This window comes from Accipiter gentilis, chromosome 9 (genome assembly GCF_929443795.1).
Source record: "Accipiter gentilis chromosome 9, bAccGen1.1, whole genome shotgun sequence".
NCBI classification, from domain to species: Eukaryota; Metazoa; Chordata; class Aves; order Accipitriformes; family Accipitridae; genus Astur; species Astur gentilis.
The window spans coordinates 568,207-584,627 of record NC_064888.1 but is presented as its reverse complement, the minus strand read 5'-3'; the positions used below and the strand labels follow the sequence as shown (position 1 = coordinate 584,627).

Sequence of the window (16,421 nt, the reverse complement as noted above, 5' to 3'; positions counted from 1 at the left end):
GGGTCCCTGCAGACCCCCAACCCCAGACCCCCACCCTGGGGGTCCCTGCAGCACCCCACATCCCTCATCCCACCCTGGGGGTCCCTGCAGACCCCAGACCCCCGGTTCCCCCCCCCCCCCCGGGGGTCCCCGCCGCCCTCTCCCCCCCGGAGCAGCGATCGGGGCGGAGCGGCGGGGACCGGGGGCCGGTCCCGGAGCCGCCCCGCCCGCAGCCGCAGGCGCAACGCCCCGGGGTCGGGGAGGGCGGTGGGGGGGGGGAAGAACCGGCGGCGGCGGCGGGAGGAGCCGCCCGGAGCGGCCCGGAGCATCCCGGAGCATCCCGCGGGTCTCCGCCCCGCCATGGAGGAGCGAGCCGCGGGCAGGAGGGACCCGGACGGCGCTTACGGTACCGGCACCGGGCACCCCCCCCGCGCACCCGGGGCTCGGACCTACGGGGGTCCCCTAATCCGTTCCCCCATCCCCCAGCCTGCCCGGGGTCCCTCGGGGGCTTGGGGACCCCCAGGGGTTTGGGGACCCCCAGATTTTGGGCACCCCCAGGGTTTGGGGGATGCCCGGCCTCGGGGACCCCCATTTTTGGGGACCCCTGGGCTCGGGAACTGCCAGGTTTGGGGACCCCCAGGGTGTTGGGACCCCCTGGTTTTGCAACCACCAGGCTCGGGGACCCCCAGGGGTGCAGTGTTGGGGTCCCCCAGGGTTTGGGGACTCCCAGATTGTGGGCACACCCAGGGTTTGGGGGATGCCCGGGCTTGAGGACCCCTGGGCTCGGGAACTGCCAGGTTCGGGGACCCCCAGGGTGTTGGGACCCCCCTGGTTTTGCAAGCACCAGGCTTGGGGACCTCCAGGGTTTTGGGAACCCCCCCAGGCTTGGGGAACCCCCAGTTTTGCGACCACCAAGCTTGGGGGCCCCCAGGGTTTTGGGACCACCGGGCTTGAGGACCCCCATGCTTAGGGACCCCCTGTCCCAGCCCCTGGGACCCCCCACCCTAAGCAGCTGCCGTGCCCTGCCCGGGGGTCCCAGCACCCCACTGCCTGCAGGGGTGGGGGCTTCGCTTGTGCATGGGGGGGCCCAGCTGGGGCCGGGGGGGGCTGCACGGCTCCGGGCTGTGCCGGGGGGGCTCCGAGCATCCTTCGGCTTCGGCTTGTGTTGGCAGGTGCCGGTGCTGGACCCTTCCCGGCTCCGTGCCGGTGAGGGGACAGTCCCTGCTGTGGGGGTGCAGGAGGTCCCAGAGGGGGGTCCTGGTGGCCCCCAAGCCCGGGGGGCTGCTCCAGCACCAGCGAGGGGGTTGCAGAGGAGGAGGACGCTGGAGCCGGCACCGTGTCCCCTTCCCAGTGGGATCCAGGGACCAGCCGGCCACCAGATGCCCCCCATATGTGGGGACGGGGGGGGGATGCTGCGTCCCAACTGGTTTTCCTGGGCAGGGGGTCCGCCCAGCCCTCCCCAGCCTCGGCTTTTGTTCCCCGAGCCGCTTCTGCGGGTGTAAATCCCGGCTGCCCTGACATCACCAGCAGCCTATGAGCGCCGGCAGCGACGCCACGGTGTGCCTGACCGCGACCCTCCGAGCTGTGGCCGTGCTGGGCGGCAGCGTGCTATTCCTGACCACGAGCCGGCGCGTCTGGCCGGTTATTTATTTATCGCCTAAATATAATCCTGGGGTGGGGATGGGAAGCTCGGCGTCGCCGCAAGCAGGGGCATCGGCACCGTCATTGCTGACCTCGTGCCCTTTGCTGGTTGAAACCGGCAGCTCTCGCCGCCTGCCCATGCACGCTCCCGACCTTTGCGCCGTGCCGGGTTTGCCAGGCCCAGACCACCCCCCTCCCTGGTGCCGGTGACCACCGTGCCACGTCGGTGGCCGCCAGGCCCCACGGCAGTTTGCGAGAAGCCGGTGCCGCAACCGGAGTTTTGCAAGGCCGTAAAAACGGCCAGGCGTGGAGGGTCGCGGCGAAGCGGCTGCGCCTTTAAAGCCGTGTTTGCGCACCGGAGGGTGGTTTTCTGGTGTGTTTAACTGGAGGCGGGCGACGGCACGCCCAGGGCGGCGCATTCGGCGAGGGCCGCGGTGTAGGGGCTGCTGTGCATCTGCTGCGGGCCGGGGGCCGAGGCGTGAGCGCTCGCCGGCATGGGGGGCCAAGGGGACAACTACTACGGCAAGCACGGTAAGGCTTTGGCAACCGCTCGCCGTGGCCGGGGAGGGGGGCTGTCCCGTGGGGGCTGCCGGGGAGCGATGGTCTGTGGGGCCCGGCAGCCCGGCCGCGGGTCGGGGTCACCATCGGCGGTCGCTCGCCGCGGGTTGGGGTCACCGTCGGCCGCCGCTCGCCGCGGGTCAGGACGGAGGAAGTTAAACTGCGGCAGATAAAGGAGGAAAAAACAAACACGAAATGGGAGAGAAAGGGGAGGGAAAAAAAGGCAAAACAAAGCAAAACCAAAAGCAGCCGCCGTTCTCGCTGCGTTGCTTTTCCCCCCAGCCGTGGGAGGCCGCGGTGCCGGGGGGCCACGGTGCCGGGGGGCCACCCTCGCCGCGCACCGGCATAACCAGCACAACGGCGTCGCTGGCACTGGCGGTTAATGCTTAACAACTGGGACAAACAGGTTCCCGCGGTTGGCGGTTCGTCACCGTGGCCGGCGCCCCGGTTACTGCTGGAGCCGGCTGTCCCTTCGCCGGCGCCGGGGTTTTTTTGGGGGGATCCCTGGGGTTCAATCGTTCCCTGCCATCCCCCCACCCCGCAGCAATGACCCCCTGCCCCATGCTGGCGTTTTGGGGTGCAGGTTCTTGGAAAGGGCTGGGGCGGGGGCTCGGCTGCTCCGTGGAGATTAGGGATCTGCCGGGGCTGGGAGCAGGACGCTCTGTGGGGAGCAAGCTCCCAGAGCCCCACCAAAATACCCTGAATCAAATGTGTCCCTGGCTTGAGGCTGCCCTGAGGCCCCCCAAAAGGCACCCCCAAAGCAGCTGTGTCCATGCCATGGCGTTGCTCTGAGCACCCCCAAAAATGCCTCAAAGCAAACATGTCCCCGGCATGGGGATACTCCAAGCAGCCCCAAAACTGCCTCGAAGCAGGCATATGTCCAGCGTGAGGCTGCTCTGAGCCCCCCCCCAAAAGGCATCCCAAAAGCAGCCGTGTTCTCAGCATGGGGTTTCTCCAAGCACCCCCAAAAATATCTTGAAGCAGATGTGTCCCTGCCCTGGGGCTGCTCCGAGCACCCCCAAAAGCACCTCAAAGCAGACGTGTCCTCAGCATGGGGGCCCCCCAAAAGGGACCCCCAAAGCCGCCGTGTTCCTGGCACCGGCATGTTCCCACGGCTGCACTGCCTTGGCTGGCTGAATTCCCACCCTAAAAATAAAAGAGGGGAAAAAGGATCATGCCGTATCCGCTGGGCAGGAGCCCAGCACCATCGTGGGACCAAGGCAGGTCCCTCTGGCGAGCCGCGGCGTCGGCTGCCCGTGCTGCTCCGGTCATGCCGGGGTTCTGCGGCACCCGAAACCCCCTGGGTCCCCCCACCGCTGGCATTGCTGCTCCCAGCCCCGCTCTGCGGCTCTTCTGTGCTTCCGAGGGATTTTGGGTATCTTGGGCAGATGCAGGGAAACATTTTTGGAGAGAACCGGGTGGAAACGAGTTTTCCAAGGGAATAATTGTTTCCACGCCTGGACAGCAGAGGCACGAACGGAGGGAAATGGCATCTGGAGATTATTTCCCTCCCGATTCTGCTCATCCCGAGGCTTTCGGTTAAAGCGTTATGCTCCCTCTGCTTCTCTTCTTGTGTGCGGTGGCGAGAGGAGGATGAGGAGCCCCTTCCTCCCATCCCAGCCATCCCCCAAATTGGTTTTCCATTCCTTCATTGTGTCTGCAGGGACGCCGCAGAAATATGACCCGACTTTCAAAGGTCCCATTTATGACAGGTAAGGGAAGCCTCTCGGGAGGTGCCGGTTTCGGCAGTGCCGTGGCCCATCCTGTGTCCCCAACGCTCTTCTTCCCGCTGGCAGGGGCTGCACGGACATTATCTGCTGCATCCTGCTGGTCATCGCCATCGTGGGCTACGTGGTGGTGGGTGTCGTGGGTAAGTACCGAGAGGGTCTGTGCCGTTTTTTGCTGCGTTAGCAAGTTTTCGGCAATAGGGAAGACTCGGCTTGTGGCTGGCTTGGCGTCTGGGCCAGCAAAACCCTGTGCCGAGGGGCATCGCGTCCTCCTGCTCATCCCGATGGGGATGGGAGGGTCCCTGCCAGGGGTCTTGCGAGCGGTGGGTGGGGGGAAATAAGGGAGCGAGGGCTGCGGGAGTAACCACAGCCACGTTGTTCTGCTTTCCCCTCCTCAGCCTGGACCCACGGGGACCCCCGGAAGGTGATCTACCCAACCGACAGTCGCGGGCAGTTCTGCGGGCAACAGGGAACCCCCAACGAGTACGTGTCCCGGCTCGCGCCCATCGCTCACCGCCACCTTGGCATTGCCGGAGAGACCATAACCTTGGGGTCTTGCACCCCGCAGCTCCGGGATGGGCAGCTGGCCTTGCCCGTGCTGCCTGCTCTCTCCTCTGGCTGCGGGGAGCGGCTGAGACCCTGCCCGCTCTTGGGAGGTGCAGAAAAGCATCGTAGCAGCTTGCAGCTCCTGGTTTTTGGGGAGTTGGGGTTTTTTGGGGTCCTCCATCCCCCTTCCCGAGCAGGCAGAGGGATGCGGGTGCTGCCCATCGCCTCTCCCAGGGCAGGCGGTTCCCCAAACCGGGCTTTTTTTTTTTTCTGCCTGGTTTGCTTTGCAGGAAGAAACCTTTCCTCTTTTACTTCGATATCGTGAAGTGTGCCAGCCCGCTGGTGCTGCTGGAGTTTCAGTGCCCGACCACGCAGGTACCGATCCCGGCTTCGAGGTGCTGCGCCAGGCGCGGCTCCCCACTGCCAGGCTTCTCCTTGGGGAAGCTGCAGTTTGCGGCGTCCCCGTGGAGGGGGCTCCTGCCTTCATGTACAGCCCCCCCACTCCGTGTCCTCTTCTCTCATCTAGATCTGCGTCAGCAAATGCCCAGACCGGTACCAGACGTACCTGAGCGCCTATGGCTCCCGCGTGCCCAGCGAGCTGGAGTACTACCGGCAATTCTGCGTCCCCGAGTTCAAAAACCTGCAGAAGGTGGGTTGCTGGGAGCGTGGTGTCGGCATTTCCCCGCTGGCCCCGGAGATGCCGGCCTTCCCTGGCTCAGTAATTCCTGCCCCAAGTGTTAATGTCCAGCTTCTCTGTCTCCATCCAGGCTCCCATTGAGGTGCTGAAGGACAAAGAGTGCCCAGCCATGATTATCCCCAGCACCCCACGTACGTCCAGAGGGCTAACGAGCTGCGATGAGCCGATTAACAAGCCCGCTCACTTTTGTCGCGGTCGGGGGAAGAGGCTGCTTTGCAGGCTGGCTGTTGGGAATTTCTGGGGGGTGGTCGGAGGCTCCTGTTTGGGTTTTCTGGGCATCCGGTGTAGGTTTGTGACCACGGGGAGGGGGTTTTGGCTCATTTCCCCCGCTGAGGTTTGCGACGCTGAGTTTTCCCCTCCTCTCACCCAGTGGCGCGGCGATGCTTCCCGGCCATCCGGGCCAAGAAGGGCGTCATCATGGTCGGTAACGAGACCACTTACGACGACGGCCGCGGGCGCCGGAGGAACGTCACTGAGCTTCTGGAAGGGGCCAAGTGAGTCCTCGCAGCCTTCACGCCGGGCAGGTGCCGCGGTTCACCGGTCACTTCCATCTTTGCCGGGGCGGTCCTGAGAGCGAGCACTTGTGGTGATGACGGCAACATGGCGGGGATGCAGCCGTACTCTTAACGAGCTGCTTTGTTATTGCTGCCTCACCCAGAAGAGAATCGAGTGGTTTTATCTGCCGGCACTTCTGCACCACATTTGTTGAGCGATTTATATTGCAGAAGAGCCTTGAAAGCCCCGTCACAGAGCCGTGGTCCTGTGTTTGCACAAAATCCTGCACCAAAACTCATATCCCGTGTTTGAAATGGCAGCTGGAAGGGAGGATGAAGGGAAAGCAACGGGGTCAGCTTGAAGGAAAACAGTGCTGGGAAATCAGCCTCGGTCTTGTTGAATTTTCGTGTTTTCAGGGAGTCTGGCAGAGGGCCGTTTGGCAGGGGAGGACAAGGGGCCATTGAGGCAGCACGAGTACAGGCAGCGGGCGCGGGCAGAGCCTCGCTGGGGCTGAGCCCAGGCTGATGCTCCTCCGCTTCGTTCCCCCGGCTTCCGCTTCACTTGTGTTTTATTTTTGTGTTGCAGAAAAGCAAACGTGGTCCTGGAAACCAGACAACTGGCTATGAAGATCTTTGAAGATTACACGGTTTCCTGGTACTGGATAATAATGTGAGCAGGGGCCGGGCTACGCTTTAACGGCCATCCCTTCGCGCAGGCAGCTGGACCGGAGCCCGTGAGGGCCGATGCTCTGCCATGCTGGCTGCGGGCTTGGTGCCATGCTCAAGCATGAGGCGAAGCTCATGAATTACTGATTTTTTTATATTTTTTTTTTTTTTTTTTCCCCCTGGCCTTTGCATAATTTCCATTCAGACAAAACAAGAGATGCCAGAGGGTGTTTTGGAGCAAATTTACTGGGATCCTGCTCACGCACCGCCCCCTCTGCCATCAACGATTCCCATTTTTAAGGCTGCCCCATCATTAAAGCTTGAGAAAGGAGAGAGGACAAGCTGACTGATGGAGGAAAGCGGTGGGGAGGGGGTGGCATTGCCTAGTTTTTTGATGCGTTGCTGCCTTCCTCCCGCAGAGGCCTCGTGATTGCGATGGTGGCCAGCTTCATCTTCATTGTCCTGCTCCGCTTCCTGGCCGGGATCATGGTCTGGGTGATGATTGTGATGGTGATCCTGGTGCTGGGCTACGGTGAGTGGGTGATTGGGACCTTCTCCCTGGCTTTCCCCATTTTACTTTCCCTATTTTAAGTGGGCTTTGCACGAAGAAAGTTCATACACAGCATCCTTCCAGGTGTCTTCTATCCGAACATCGGCATTGGTGGGGTTGAGCAGAGCCTGCTGGCATCTCACTCTCTGCTTTTCAGTGTAAATATGACAGTTTTCTGCTTTTCACCACAGGAATCTTCCACTGTTACATGGAATATGCGAAACTGAAAGGGGAAGCGGGTTCTGATGTCTCCCTGAAGGACCTGGGATTTCAGACAGACCTACGTGTCTACCTCCACCTGCGGCAGACGTGGCTGGCATTCAGTAAGTCTCTGTCCTCCTCTGGATGCGGGACGGGACACGGTGGATGTGCCCCAGCCCTGGTCCCTTTGAGGAACAGGGCTTGCGAAGGGGAGAGCACAGAGATTTGGGGTCTTCTCAGTCTCTTCATGGCCCTTTGCAAAGAGCTGAGCTAAGGAAGGTGGCTTTTCTTGATGCCACCTCTGCTACGGGCCTGAGCTTATGGCTGGGATGACTGAGTGGGTGCTGCTTTTCCAACATGAACCGGGGTGCTGGATGTCCCTTGAGGAGTGTTCGGTGCCGTGATGGATTTGCTTGGCAAGGCAAAGGTGGCCATCGGGCACCGTCCGTGCCCTCGCGCTACCTGGGACTCCCCTTCTCCTCCCAGTGATCATCCTGTGCATCGTGGAGGTGGTGATCATACTGCTGCTCATCTTCCTCCGCAAGAGGATCCTCATTGCCATCGCGCTCATCAAGGAGGCAAGCAGGTCCGGGTGTCCCCCGTCCCCAGGCAGAGGTGGCCGTTGTCACCCATCGCGGTGGGAGGACTCGGGGACGGCTGGGCTCCAGCCACTGAGGTCCTCCCATTGCCACAAGGATTTTAACTGGGTCTTAACCATCTTCTCGGTAGAGCTGTTGGTCACATCATGATGTCGCTGCTGTTCCCATTGTGCACCTTCTTCCTGCTGTGTCTCTGCATCGCCTACTGGGCCAGCACCGCCGTGTATCCTTTCCTCCTCCTCTTCCCCTTCCCTGCGCCTCTGCTCCCCAGGAAGGAAGTTGCTCAGATGTCAAAGGACTTCCAGGCTGCTGAACATCTCACAGGATTAGTGACACATACGTTTGCAAAACTGCCGGCTTAACTCTCTAAGTTTAACTTAAAACAAAACCTAGCTAGAAAAGCAATTGCAGGAGGCTGGTGAGAGCAAAACTGAGTTAGGATTCGGGTTTGGGGTTTGCGAAATCTTCTCTCCTTAACCGTTGCTCTGCAGTTTCCTCTCCACCTCCAACGAGGCGATCTATAAGGTTTTTAACGAGTCTGCATGCCAGTTTTCCGGGCAGACCTGCAAGCCGGAGGTGAGGGCGTTGGGAAACTCATACAAATGCTATGCTTAATCTGTCAGAGATAAGATTGTTTATTACATGAAAAATATTCTGGTGGCTATTCGAGCCTGCAAGCTCTTCCAAGTGAAATTCCGCCTTTCTAAACTCGTTTACGTCATGTCGTTATTTTTCTTCAAGCTGTTGTGTGCACAAAGCCGACTTTTCAGTCTGAGCAAATGCTACTGAAAAATTAAGCAGGACTTAATTAAAAATTAAGAAGACTTTCAGTCTTCTGAAAGTCGAGATTGCTTTGGGTTGACCAAAAGATGCCATCAGTCCTCCCTGTTGCACGTCTCCGGCCACCACAGTGCATGAGCATCTGCTGTCCTCTCTAGACCTTCAACACAAGCAACGTCACCAAGCTGTGCCCTGATGCCCAGTGCCTCTTCGCATTCTACGGGGGCGAGACAGCATACCACAAGTATCTCATCGTCCTTCAGTTCTTCAACGTCTTCATGTTCTTCTGGCTCGCCAACTTCGTGATCGCGCTGGGCCAGGTGACGCTGGCAGGGGCCTTCGCGTCGTACTACTGGGCCTTCAAGAAACCTGACGACATGCCCGCCTTCCCCCTCTTCTCTGCCTTTGGCCGTGCGCTCCGGTATGTCCCTCTTGAGGAGGACTTGCGAGCTTCTTGAGGTTGTCCCCTTATAACTGGAGCAATCTTTCCCAGGTACCACACCGGCTCGCTTGCCTTTGGCTCTCTGATTCTCGCCATCGTCCAAGTCATCAGGGTCACACTGGAGTATCTGGACCACAGGTTAAAAGGTACCGAAGCTGGAATGACAAATGAGTAGATGAATTAGGTTGGCTGCTTCTGCTTTCCTTGGTGCCAGAGCTCATGGCTAACATCAAGGGGAATAATTTCAGTATTTCGGTAGAGAATCGAGATTTTCCTTTTGGGATCCCATAGCCGTCTCTCTTTACCCAAGAGATCTTTCACAGGGCAGGAGGCGAGGGATATGCCACGGCTGCCGCGCTAAGTCAACCAGTCCTGGGTGTCTGTACAGGTTCCAGGGAAGTCTGCGTCTGGCTGTGTGACTCCATTGATCGTGAAATGTAAACAGCGAGCAGAAGCGTGGGAAGAGCACGCGAGGCTCATCCCGCTGTCTGCAGCAGTGTTGGCCTCCCAGGGAGGCTGAAAAGAGGGCGTAGAGGTGGGGGGAGCCTGTGACAGGGCGGTGGGACGTCTCGTTGGGACCTTGAAGTTGCTTCTGTAAGGAAAGGCGTCTCTCGGTTTGGCTGCTCACTGAGCTGAAATGCTCTCCCGTGGCATTTCTCCAGCTGCAGATAATAAGTTTGCCAAGTTCCTCCTGAGCTGCCTGAAGTGCTGCTTCTGGTGCCTGGAAAAATTCATCAAATTCCTCAATAGAAACGCATACATCATGGTAAGAGTCTCCCAACATTAACGCCCAAAGGGTCATGACTACAGTGGGGTCATCTCAGGACTCTTGGCGATTTCTTTCGGTGGCTGTTGAGAACCATGTCTCCCAACATCATGGGAAAACGAGGCTTTTCAGCATTTCCCAGCTGTTTCACTGGAAAGCCTTGACTTCAGCCATGTTGCTTTGACTTTGGGAGGGACCTTCTCAGAGTCACCGGGGTGTGGAGATTTAGCTCTTGGTGTCTGCGATGCCTGACCTGTCAGTGGATGACAAATGCACTTCCAGGGTGGGATTTATCCGAGTTTTACTCAAAGATGGGATTAATTGCACCCTCTTCTTAGCGGTGAATTCAGTGCAGCTCCATTTCTCTGTTCTCTGCCTCTTTTTTCTGGGACCCACCCTAGATCGCTGTCTATGGCACCAATTTCTGCACCTCCGCCAGGAACGCATTCTTCCTGCTGATGAGGAACATCATTAGGTGAGATCCTGGTGGGTGCGAGGGGTCTGCTCTGGACAGCAGGCTTGGTTATTTCCAAGTCCTTCTCGCTGCCAAAGATCAACCCTGATCTGTCTGCCTTGTTTTCAGGCTTTCACGGTGGTTTATGCCATGTTTGCAATGGGTGTGCAAGTTGGCCGCCTCCTCCCATGCTTCCTTCTGAATTTGGGGTGGGGAGCGGATGCTCATCTCTCTCTTGTTTGCAGGGTGGCAGTTTTAGATAAAGTCACGGATTTCCTCTTCTTCCTCGGTAAACTCCTCATCGTGGGAAGTGTCGGTAAGTGCTGGGGAGTGGAAGTTTCTCCTCGGGCTGTATGGCTGCTGTAGGCTTTCACAGCCAGTTACGCCTTCCTGAAACCTCTGCTCTCTTCACCCCTCCTGTGAGAGGGGGTGACCGTTCCTTTCCCTCCTGTTTTACATCTCCTTCCCACCACCTGTTTGCTGTCTTTCTTCTGCCCGGCATCCCACAGCGATTTTCATCATTTGCTTTTCCAGGAATCCTTGCCTTCTTTTTCTTCACCCAGCGGATAAAGCTCGTCCAAGACACAGCGCCGCCCCTAAATTACTACTGGGTCCCTATTCTGGTGAGCCCCTTTCTCGTCTTTTTGGGGAATTTAGAAGCGATGGAAAGAGATTCTTAACACAAATGCCTTAAAAACACCCCTCCACTCACTGCTTCTGAAGGACCTTCTTTGTTGAAGGTGTTTTCTCTGTCCCCATTGAAATAAGCCCTTTGTTTCAGCCAGCCACGAAGAGGCGTCTCGCCCTTCCCGTGCTGCCCAGATTGGCCTCCATCCACCGTCGTTGCTGAGGCCTTTTGTCCTGAAGCGGGCTGGTCTGAACAGTCCTGCCCTGTTCGCTTCTCCTCCTTTCCTTGGGGAATTCAGGGGATTCAGCAGGTTTCCTCCTCCCGGATGAGGGGTTTTGTGGTCTTTGCAAGATGTCAGGTCATGGCATGACCACACAATTTCTCTTTCAGACGGTGATCGTGGGCTCCTACCTCATTGCCCACGGGTTCTTCAGCGTGTACGGCATGTGTGTGGACACCCTCTTCCTCTGCTTCTGTAAGTGTCTGGCTCGGAGTGTCTGTCTTCCGCTGGGCAGGAGTTTGTGGTAGTAAAACCTCCCTCCCTTTGGGGCTGAACCCCAGAGTTGTCCAGATTTGGGGTTTGCTCCAAATTCCCATGGCCTCTCTGTGTGGTTTTTCTCCTGCTTTTTCCTTTGCTGACTCCTACCTGCGTTCTTACCAGCATCTGCTTCCCCCCTGCCTGCTAGCAGTGGAAACCCAGAGCCTGTCCTTGCGTCTCCTGCGGTCTCTCTTGATCTTTCTGTTTTGGTGCTTTGGTCTCGGTGGAACTCAGCTGCAACTAACTTCAATTTTCCTTTTTTTTTTCCCCCCTCCTCTTTTTTTCCTTTTTTTTTTTTTCTTCCCCTCTCGCCCTCGTGTCTCTTTTCACATGTTCTCCGTCCTTCATCTCTGTTCTGCCTCTCCCTGGCTATTCTGCTATTTTTCACTCTTCCCCATCACGGCCGCTTCTTCCTGGGGTTGTGAAAAGGTGAAGATCTGGAGAGGAACGATGGATCTCCCGAGAGGCCTTACTACATGTCCCCTGAGCTGAGTGAGATCCTGCTGAAGGGGAACCTAGAGCCTTCCAAAAGCGCCGATAGCCAAGGCTAGGGGCTGGCCCCGGGGAGGAAGGCTGCGTGCCTGGGGGGGCTGCAGGATGCTCTCGGCCCCCCAACCCAAGCAGCGTTCTCCTAAGCCTGCGGGTGGCAGCCACGGTGCAAATCTTTCCCCTGGATGTCCTTCAAAGCCTTGAGGGTAGAGGGGGTGCTGATTCCTCAGTGCCCAATGCTGTATCAAATCTACCTTCCTGCCCAATAATGAATATTCTTGTATCGAGAGAATGAACCTAGAGTGTCACCTAGAGTTAATCTGGGGTCCCACGTGTCCCGGTAGCGCCCGGCGAGGAGCGCTCCGCTCTAGTGAGCGGCTGGGAACCGGCTGGACGCACACGGGTGCCGATATATAGTTGTGTTTCACGTTGAAGCAGAGATCTTTGTTCCTAACCGCCAGCTGTGAAAAGGATGGGAGAGCCCCTCTGCTCGCAGGAGGTACCTTGTGTTGCAGGGCTGTGGTTTGTAGGACGGGCTGAGTGGGTTCGACAGCCTGAAAACTGGTCTCTCCGCGCTTTCCTCTTTGTTCTGCCCCCAGCAAAGAGCAACGAGCCTCTTTCCTCGCCCACTCTTTCTATGCAAAACCGGGTTGGCCCACTTAAAAAGACTTCTTTGTGAGATTGCAGATCTTTTGCTTTTAAGTCTGTTGCATCAGCCGGGCCTTCCTCACAAAACAGAGCTTGCCCTTTTCACAGCCAAAAACTCCGTTTCCTCGCGCCGCCGGTTTAGGGAAGCCGAAAAGAGCCGCCGCCGGTTGCAAGCCGTTACAACTCGGAGGGCTTTTACTCGCAGCATCCCTCATTTAAAATGGTTTCTCTTGCTGGTTGCACAGAGGTTTAATGGCTGCAGGGAGGTGGTGGCTCGTCCTGGGAGCTGCCTGATGGGCTCTGCTCTTTCCCTGCCCTGAGGTGGTTGAGTTGATGGTTTGGCTTCTGCCTGGTCCGGGCTCCTACGGGGCGGAGGAGCTGGGGGGCTGCAAAGACTTTTCCACGCTAACGCAGAGTGTAGGTGGAGACGCTTGCCAAGACGTGCAGGCTGGGGTGGTTGTGGGAAGGAAGATGGAGCCCGCATGGAAGGCGAGTCCCCAGGCCGGCTCCGGCAACTCCGAATTGCCGAGGGACCGTCAAGGGAAGGCGATGTCTGGAGGAGCGGTGTGAGCACCTCTGACGGGCTGGAAGGCTGCGGGGAGATAGTGCGTTGCGCTGGCAGGTGTTACACCGGGAACGTATTGCGGCATCTCTACAGCTAGAGAAATCAGACCAAAAAAATCATAAGTTTGATTGGGAGGCAGCTGGTGAGGGTTACGGCCCCTAAAGAAATGGCAGCCAGACACAGGCTGGATCCTCACCTTGTTTTCTCCTCTTGATAGTCCAGAAACAATCAAGATTTTAAAAAATGCCATTCTGGCGGCACACAGCCCGGGTAGTTGTGGCCAGATCTCCTATTACAAATCCTCATGCAGACAGAGAGGCCCGTCTTTTGAGTCGTGCCCTCTTAGGACAAAGCTGTAGTGTTAACGCTTGTATTTTCATTACAGAGAAACACTGAAATCCCTCTCAAAATATCCCAAGGCGCTTTCAGTCGACTCTGAAGCTGGTGCTTTGTGGGTTTGTTTGGTTTTGGTGGGTTTTTTTTGGTGGCTGTGATTTTCCTACCACTTCTTGCTGGCGCAGCTGCTTTGCTTTGAACAGCGAGAGGCCGAGCAGCGTGTTCGGTGCTGGGAATACACCTAACGATTATGTATGCATGGCGTGTTGACAAGGGCGTCGCGCACTCAGCGAGCAGCGCCAAGCGAATACCGAGCGAAATTGCTTTGCGCTCGCGTCATGAGCCATTTCGGCTGCACAAAGAGCAGGGAGAGCCGCGCTGCCTGGCTCTGTAGAGGAGGGGAACCACGCTCCAGGCCAGCAGAGCTCGAGTGGCGTGCCGAGGAGACTGCTTTTCCTATGGCACTGTTAAACTTTCCCACTGCCCCCCTGAAAAAAAAAAAAAACCAAAAACCACCCAAAGCTCTGCTTTCTTCTAAATAATAGCGGCCTGTTTTCAGAGCGTGGTGCTCCCTGTAAAATGGGAGAGGTGCTGCTGCGGTGGTTTGTACAGCTGGGGGCATTTAGCTGTGACACAGGGACAAAATATCCCCTGCCCGCGATGAGCCGAAAGACTTTTATTTCTGTCAAAGATGATCATTAGATGAGCAGGACGGCTGCTCCTCTGGCATCTCTCTGCCTTTGGGCTCCTTGCTGCATCTGCTGTGACTCCTGCCACGCCAACCTGTGTGTCTGTCCCCCCCGCGCTGCTGTGCGGGGCTGGGGGGGGGTTCTCTTTGCAGTGGAAGACCTGGAGCGCAACGATGGTTCGGCCGAAAAGCCTTATTTTATGTCACCCGACCTGAAAAAGCTCCTGAAGAAGACGAACAAAGGTCAGCCTGACGCCTAGAGCTTGCCTTCGTCCTTTCCGTGCTTCCTCTTCCTGTTCCCGCTTCGGGAGCAGAGCTGCAGGATAACGCCCAGCACTCAGCATCGTTTGTCCCACTTGGAAATCTCGTTAATGAAGCTCGAACCACCATCTCCTTTACCCCTGCGGTGGGCAAGCAGCAGAAGCGGGGTTCGTTAAAGAGAGGAATGGGTTATTGTTAATGATTCAACCTTAAATCGTCGGGGCTGCTAAACGAAGACCGCTCTAGCGTGTCTGCTTCCGCAGAACTCATCACAGCTAACGTCCCGTTGGTCCCCAGCCAGCTCAAATACTGAGCTGGGGAGTTCCCGGCCAAATCCTGCCAGCGCAGGTGCTGATAAAAGCAGCACAGAAATGTCTCTGACACAGGGCAAAGTTCCGTCTTCCAGGGTGTCGACCGACACCGAAGTGAGTTTAATTGGATTTAGTAATTTTATTTTATACCGGTCAAAAAAAGATGATGTTTACCTTCAGGTCAGCGGTGTTTGGCTGTCCCTTAGCGCCTGGGTAAATCCAGGCGCTGCGGTGACCAGCGAACAAGCCAATGGCTTTAAGCAGCTCCTCGACTTGGTTTTTATTTGCAGCCCACCCACCCACCCCCCCCAAAATATTTAATTGCAGTAGTTGATTCCTACCCAGAGAGATGAAACATGCTGAAATCACCTTGCTTCTCTCGCCACCCTTTGGAGACGCCTTAGGGCCCTGCTTTTGGGTTGTGCTGGGCACGTTTAGACAATTAATTCTCTTAGGAATATGCCAATTAGTGTTCTTGTAGCCACCTGCAAAGGGTGAAGGTGGAGGGAAATGAGGGGTTAATGAGCAGGACTTGGGCGTTAGGGCGCTGTGCTGGGTATCCCACTGAACCAGGGGTTCGTGTTTGGATACAACCTGGGACGGACGGATAGACGGACGCTCTGTACAGTTATTGCATCTTTCTAGGACTGATGGCTTCTACCGATTCCTCCCCCAAAAATCCTGCACTATATATTTAAAAAAAAAATTTACAGTAAAGCCTTCCCTAACTGTTGAACAAAATGCTTTGTCTGTGTGACAAATTTAGGAAGACCCCACCTGCGGGCATGGTGAAGGAGTAATGTATATATACATATAAATATATATAGATATTATTATTTTTTTTTTAGCTTAACATTAGGTAATTTTAAGCAAACCAAATGACAAACAACAGGTTGCCTTATGTCCTTTAGATGCCATGGCAGCATCTGGACTTGTAGCTGACTGCTGTTTCTAGTGGGAAGGTCCAGACCTTTGGCAGCTCCTGTCAGGAGAAAAAAGGGAAGGTTTTTGAGAAATAGATTGAAGGGGGTTAAATGTCACTAAACCACAAATATTAAACTTAAATTTTAACAAATTTAAAACACCTCCTCTGATACGCACAGCTGCCGAAGTGTCCTTTGAGCAAAAGGAGGCTCACCCAGGTATAGTCACCACCACAAATTGTACCTTTTTGTGGTTTAATTTGTTGAAAAATAAATGCACTCAGGCTTTGGTGGACAATTTAACAGCTCCCAAAGCACGGGGTGGGGGGGCAGCAACAGCAGGAGGCTTGTGGGGTTACAGGCGCCTCCCTGCCTTAAAAAATGCAAACGTTTGCTTAGCCACATTTAATTTGTGCTGAAGGATATATTTTGCTTCTTTTATACATATTTCTTAGTAATCTTTAGATCCAGGTAGTATTTTTGTAAGATACAAGGAGTGTTTTCTATCTGAATTATTAAATGGTTTGGGGGTTTTGTATATTTTGCTTTTACTAGTTATTTCAGTTCTGTAGCCGTTATTTTGATCTCTTCCAGTACTATTTTTGTGACAGATTTTGAAATATCTGCCTGGCAGCAAACTGAGATGTAACTGCCCTGGCCCGGGGTGGCGCAGCACTGCTGACGTCTCCCTAAGCCGATCGCAGGTGTAGATCTACGCTTGCTGGAATCAAACGCCATCGTTTCTCTAAAGCGCCTTTTTCCTCGCATCACGACGTAGCTGATCCAATGCGCGGCGGGGGAGAGCTAAAAAGAAAAGGCAAAGGTAGAGGTAAAGCTAAAAAGAAAAAGGTAGAGGTAAAGCTAAAAAGAGGAGAATCCTCTTGGTTTGGGGCAGGGGGGGAATAACTAAGGGAATAATTACGGCAATATATTC

The 16,421-nt window shown here is 56.3% G+C and overlaps 1 protein-coding gene across 4 annotated transcripts; it reads left to right on the top strand.

Annotated features, from left to right (window-relative positions):
• The first annotated feature begins 257 nt into the window (after positions 1 to 257).
• Positions 258 to 16,025, top strand: SLC44A2 (solute carrier family 44 member 2). Of its 4 annotated transcripts, none has more exons than XM_049809732.1 (22): positions 258 to 385; positions 3,842 to 3,890; positions 3,975 to 4,048; positions 4,304 to 4,388; positions 4,742 to 4,826; positions 4,978 to 5,100; positions 5,219 to 5,279; positions 5,519 to 5,642; positions 6,229 to 6,312; positions 6,728 to 6,840; positions 7,050 to 7,181; positions 7,546 to 7,645; positions 7,789 to 7,881; positions 8,150 to 8,234; positions 8,597 to 8,859; positions 8,932 to 9,026; positions 9,543 to 9,646; positions 10,048 to 10,121; positions 10,346 to 10,416; positions 10,635 to 10,723; positions 11,119 to 11,203; positions 14,146 to 16,025. In XM_049809732.1, the coding sequence occupies exons 1-22, from the start codon at positions 340 to 342 to the stop codon at positions 14,250 to 14,252; spliced, it is 2,142 nt and encodes a 713-aa protein (XP_049665689.1). In that variant the 5' UTR covers positions 258 to 339; the 3' UTR covers positions 14,253 to 16,025. The 4 variants fall into 4 exon arrangements, with proteins under 4 accessions (XP_049665689.1, XP_049665687.1, XP_049665688.1 ...); XM_049809730.1 differs by having other exon boundaries at positions 11,696 to 14,258; XM_049809731.1 differs by lacking the exon at positions 258 to 385 and adding an exon at positions 1,677 to 2,151 and having other exon boundaries at positions 11,696 to 14,258.
• Positions 16,026 to 16,421: the final 396 nt, after the last annotated feature.

What these genes read in the sequence shown, in the direction of transcription:
- SLC44A2 (XM_049809730.1), top strand. Translation starts at nt 340, where the DNA reads ATGGAGGAGCGAGCCGCGGGCAGGAGGGACCCGGACGGCGCTTACG. An exon ending in AGTTCAAAAACCTGCAGAAG is followed by an intron (nt 5,101 to 5,218) that starts GTGGGTTGCTGG and finishes GTCTCCATCCAG; the next exon opens with GCTCCCATTGAGGTGCTGAA. An exon ending in TACTGGGCCAGCACCGCCGT is followed by an intron (nt 7,882 to 8,149) that starts GTATCCTTTCCT and finishes GTTGCTCTGCAG; the next exon opens with TTTCCTCTCCACCTCCAACG.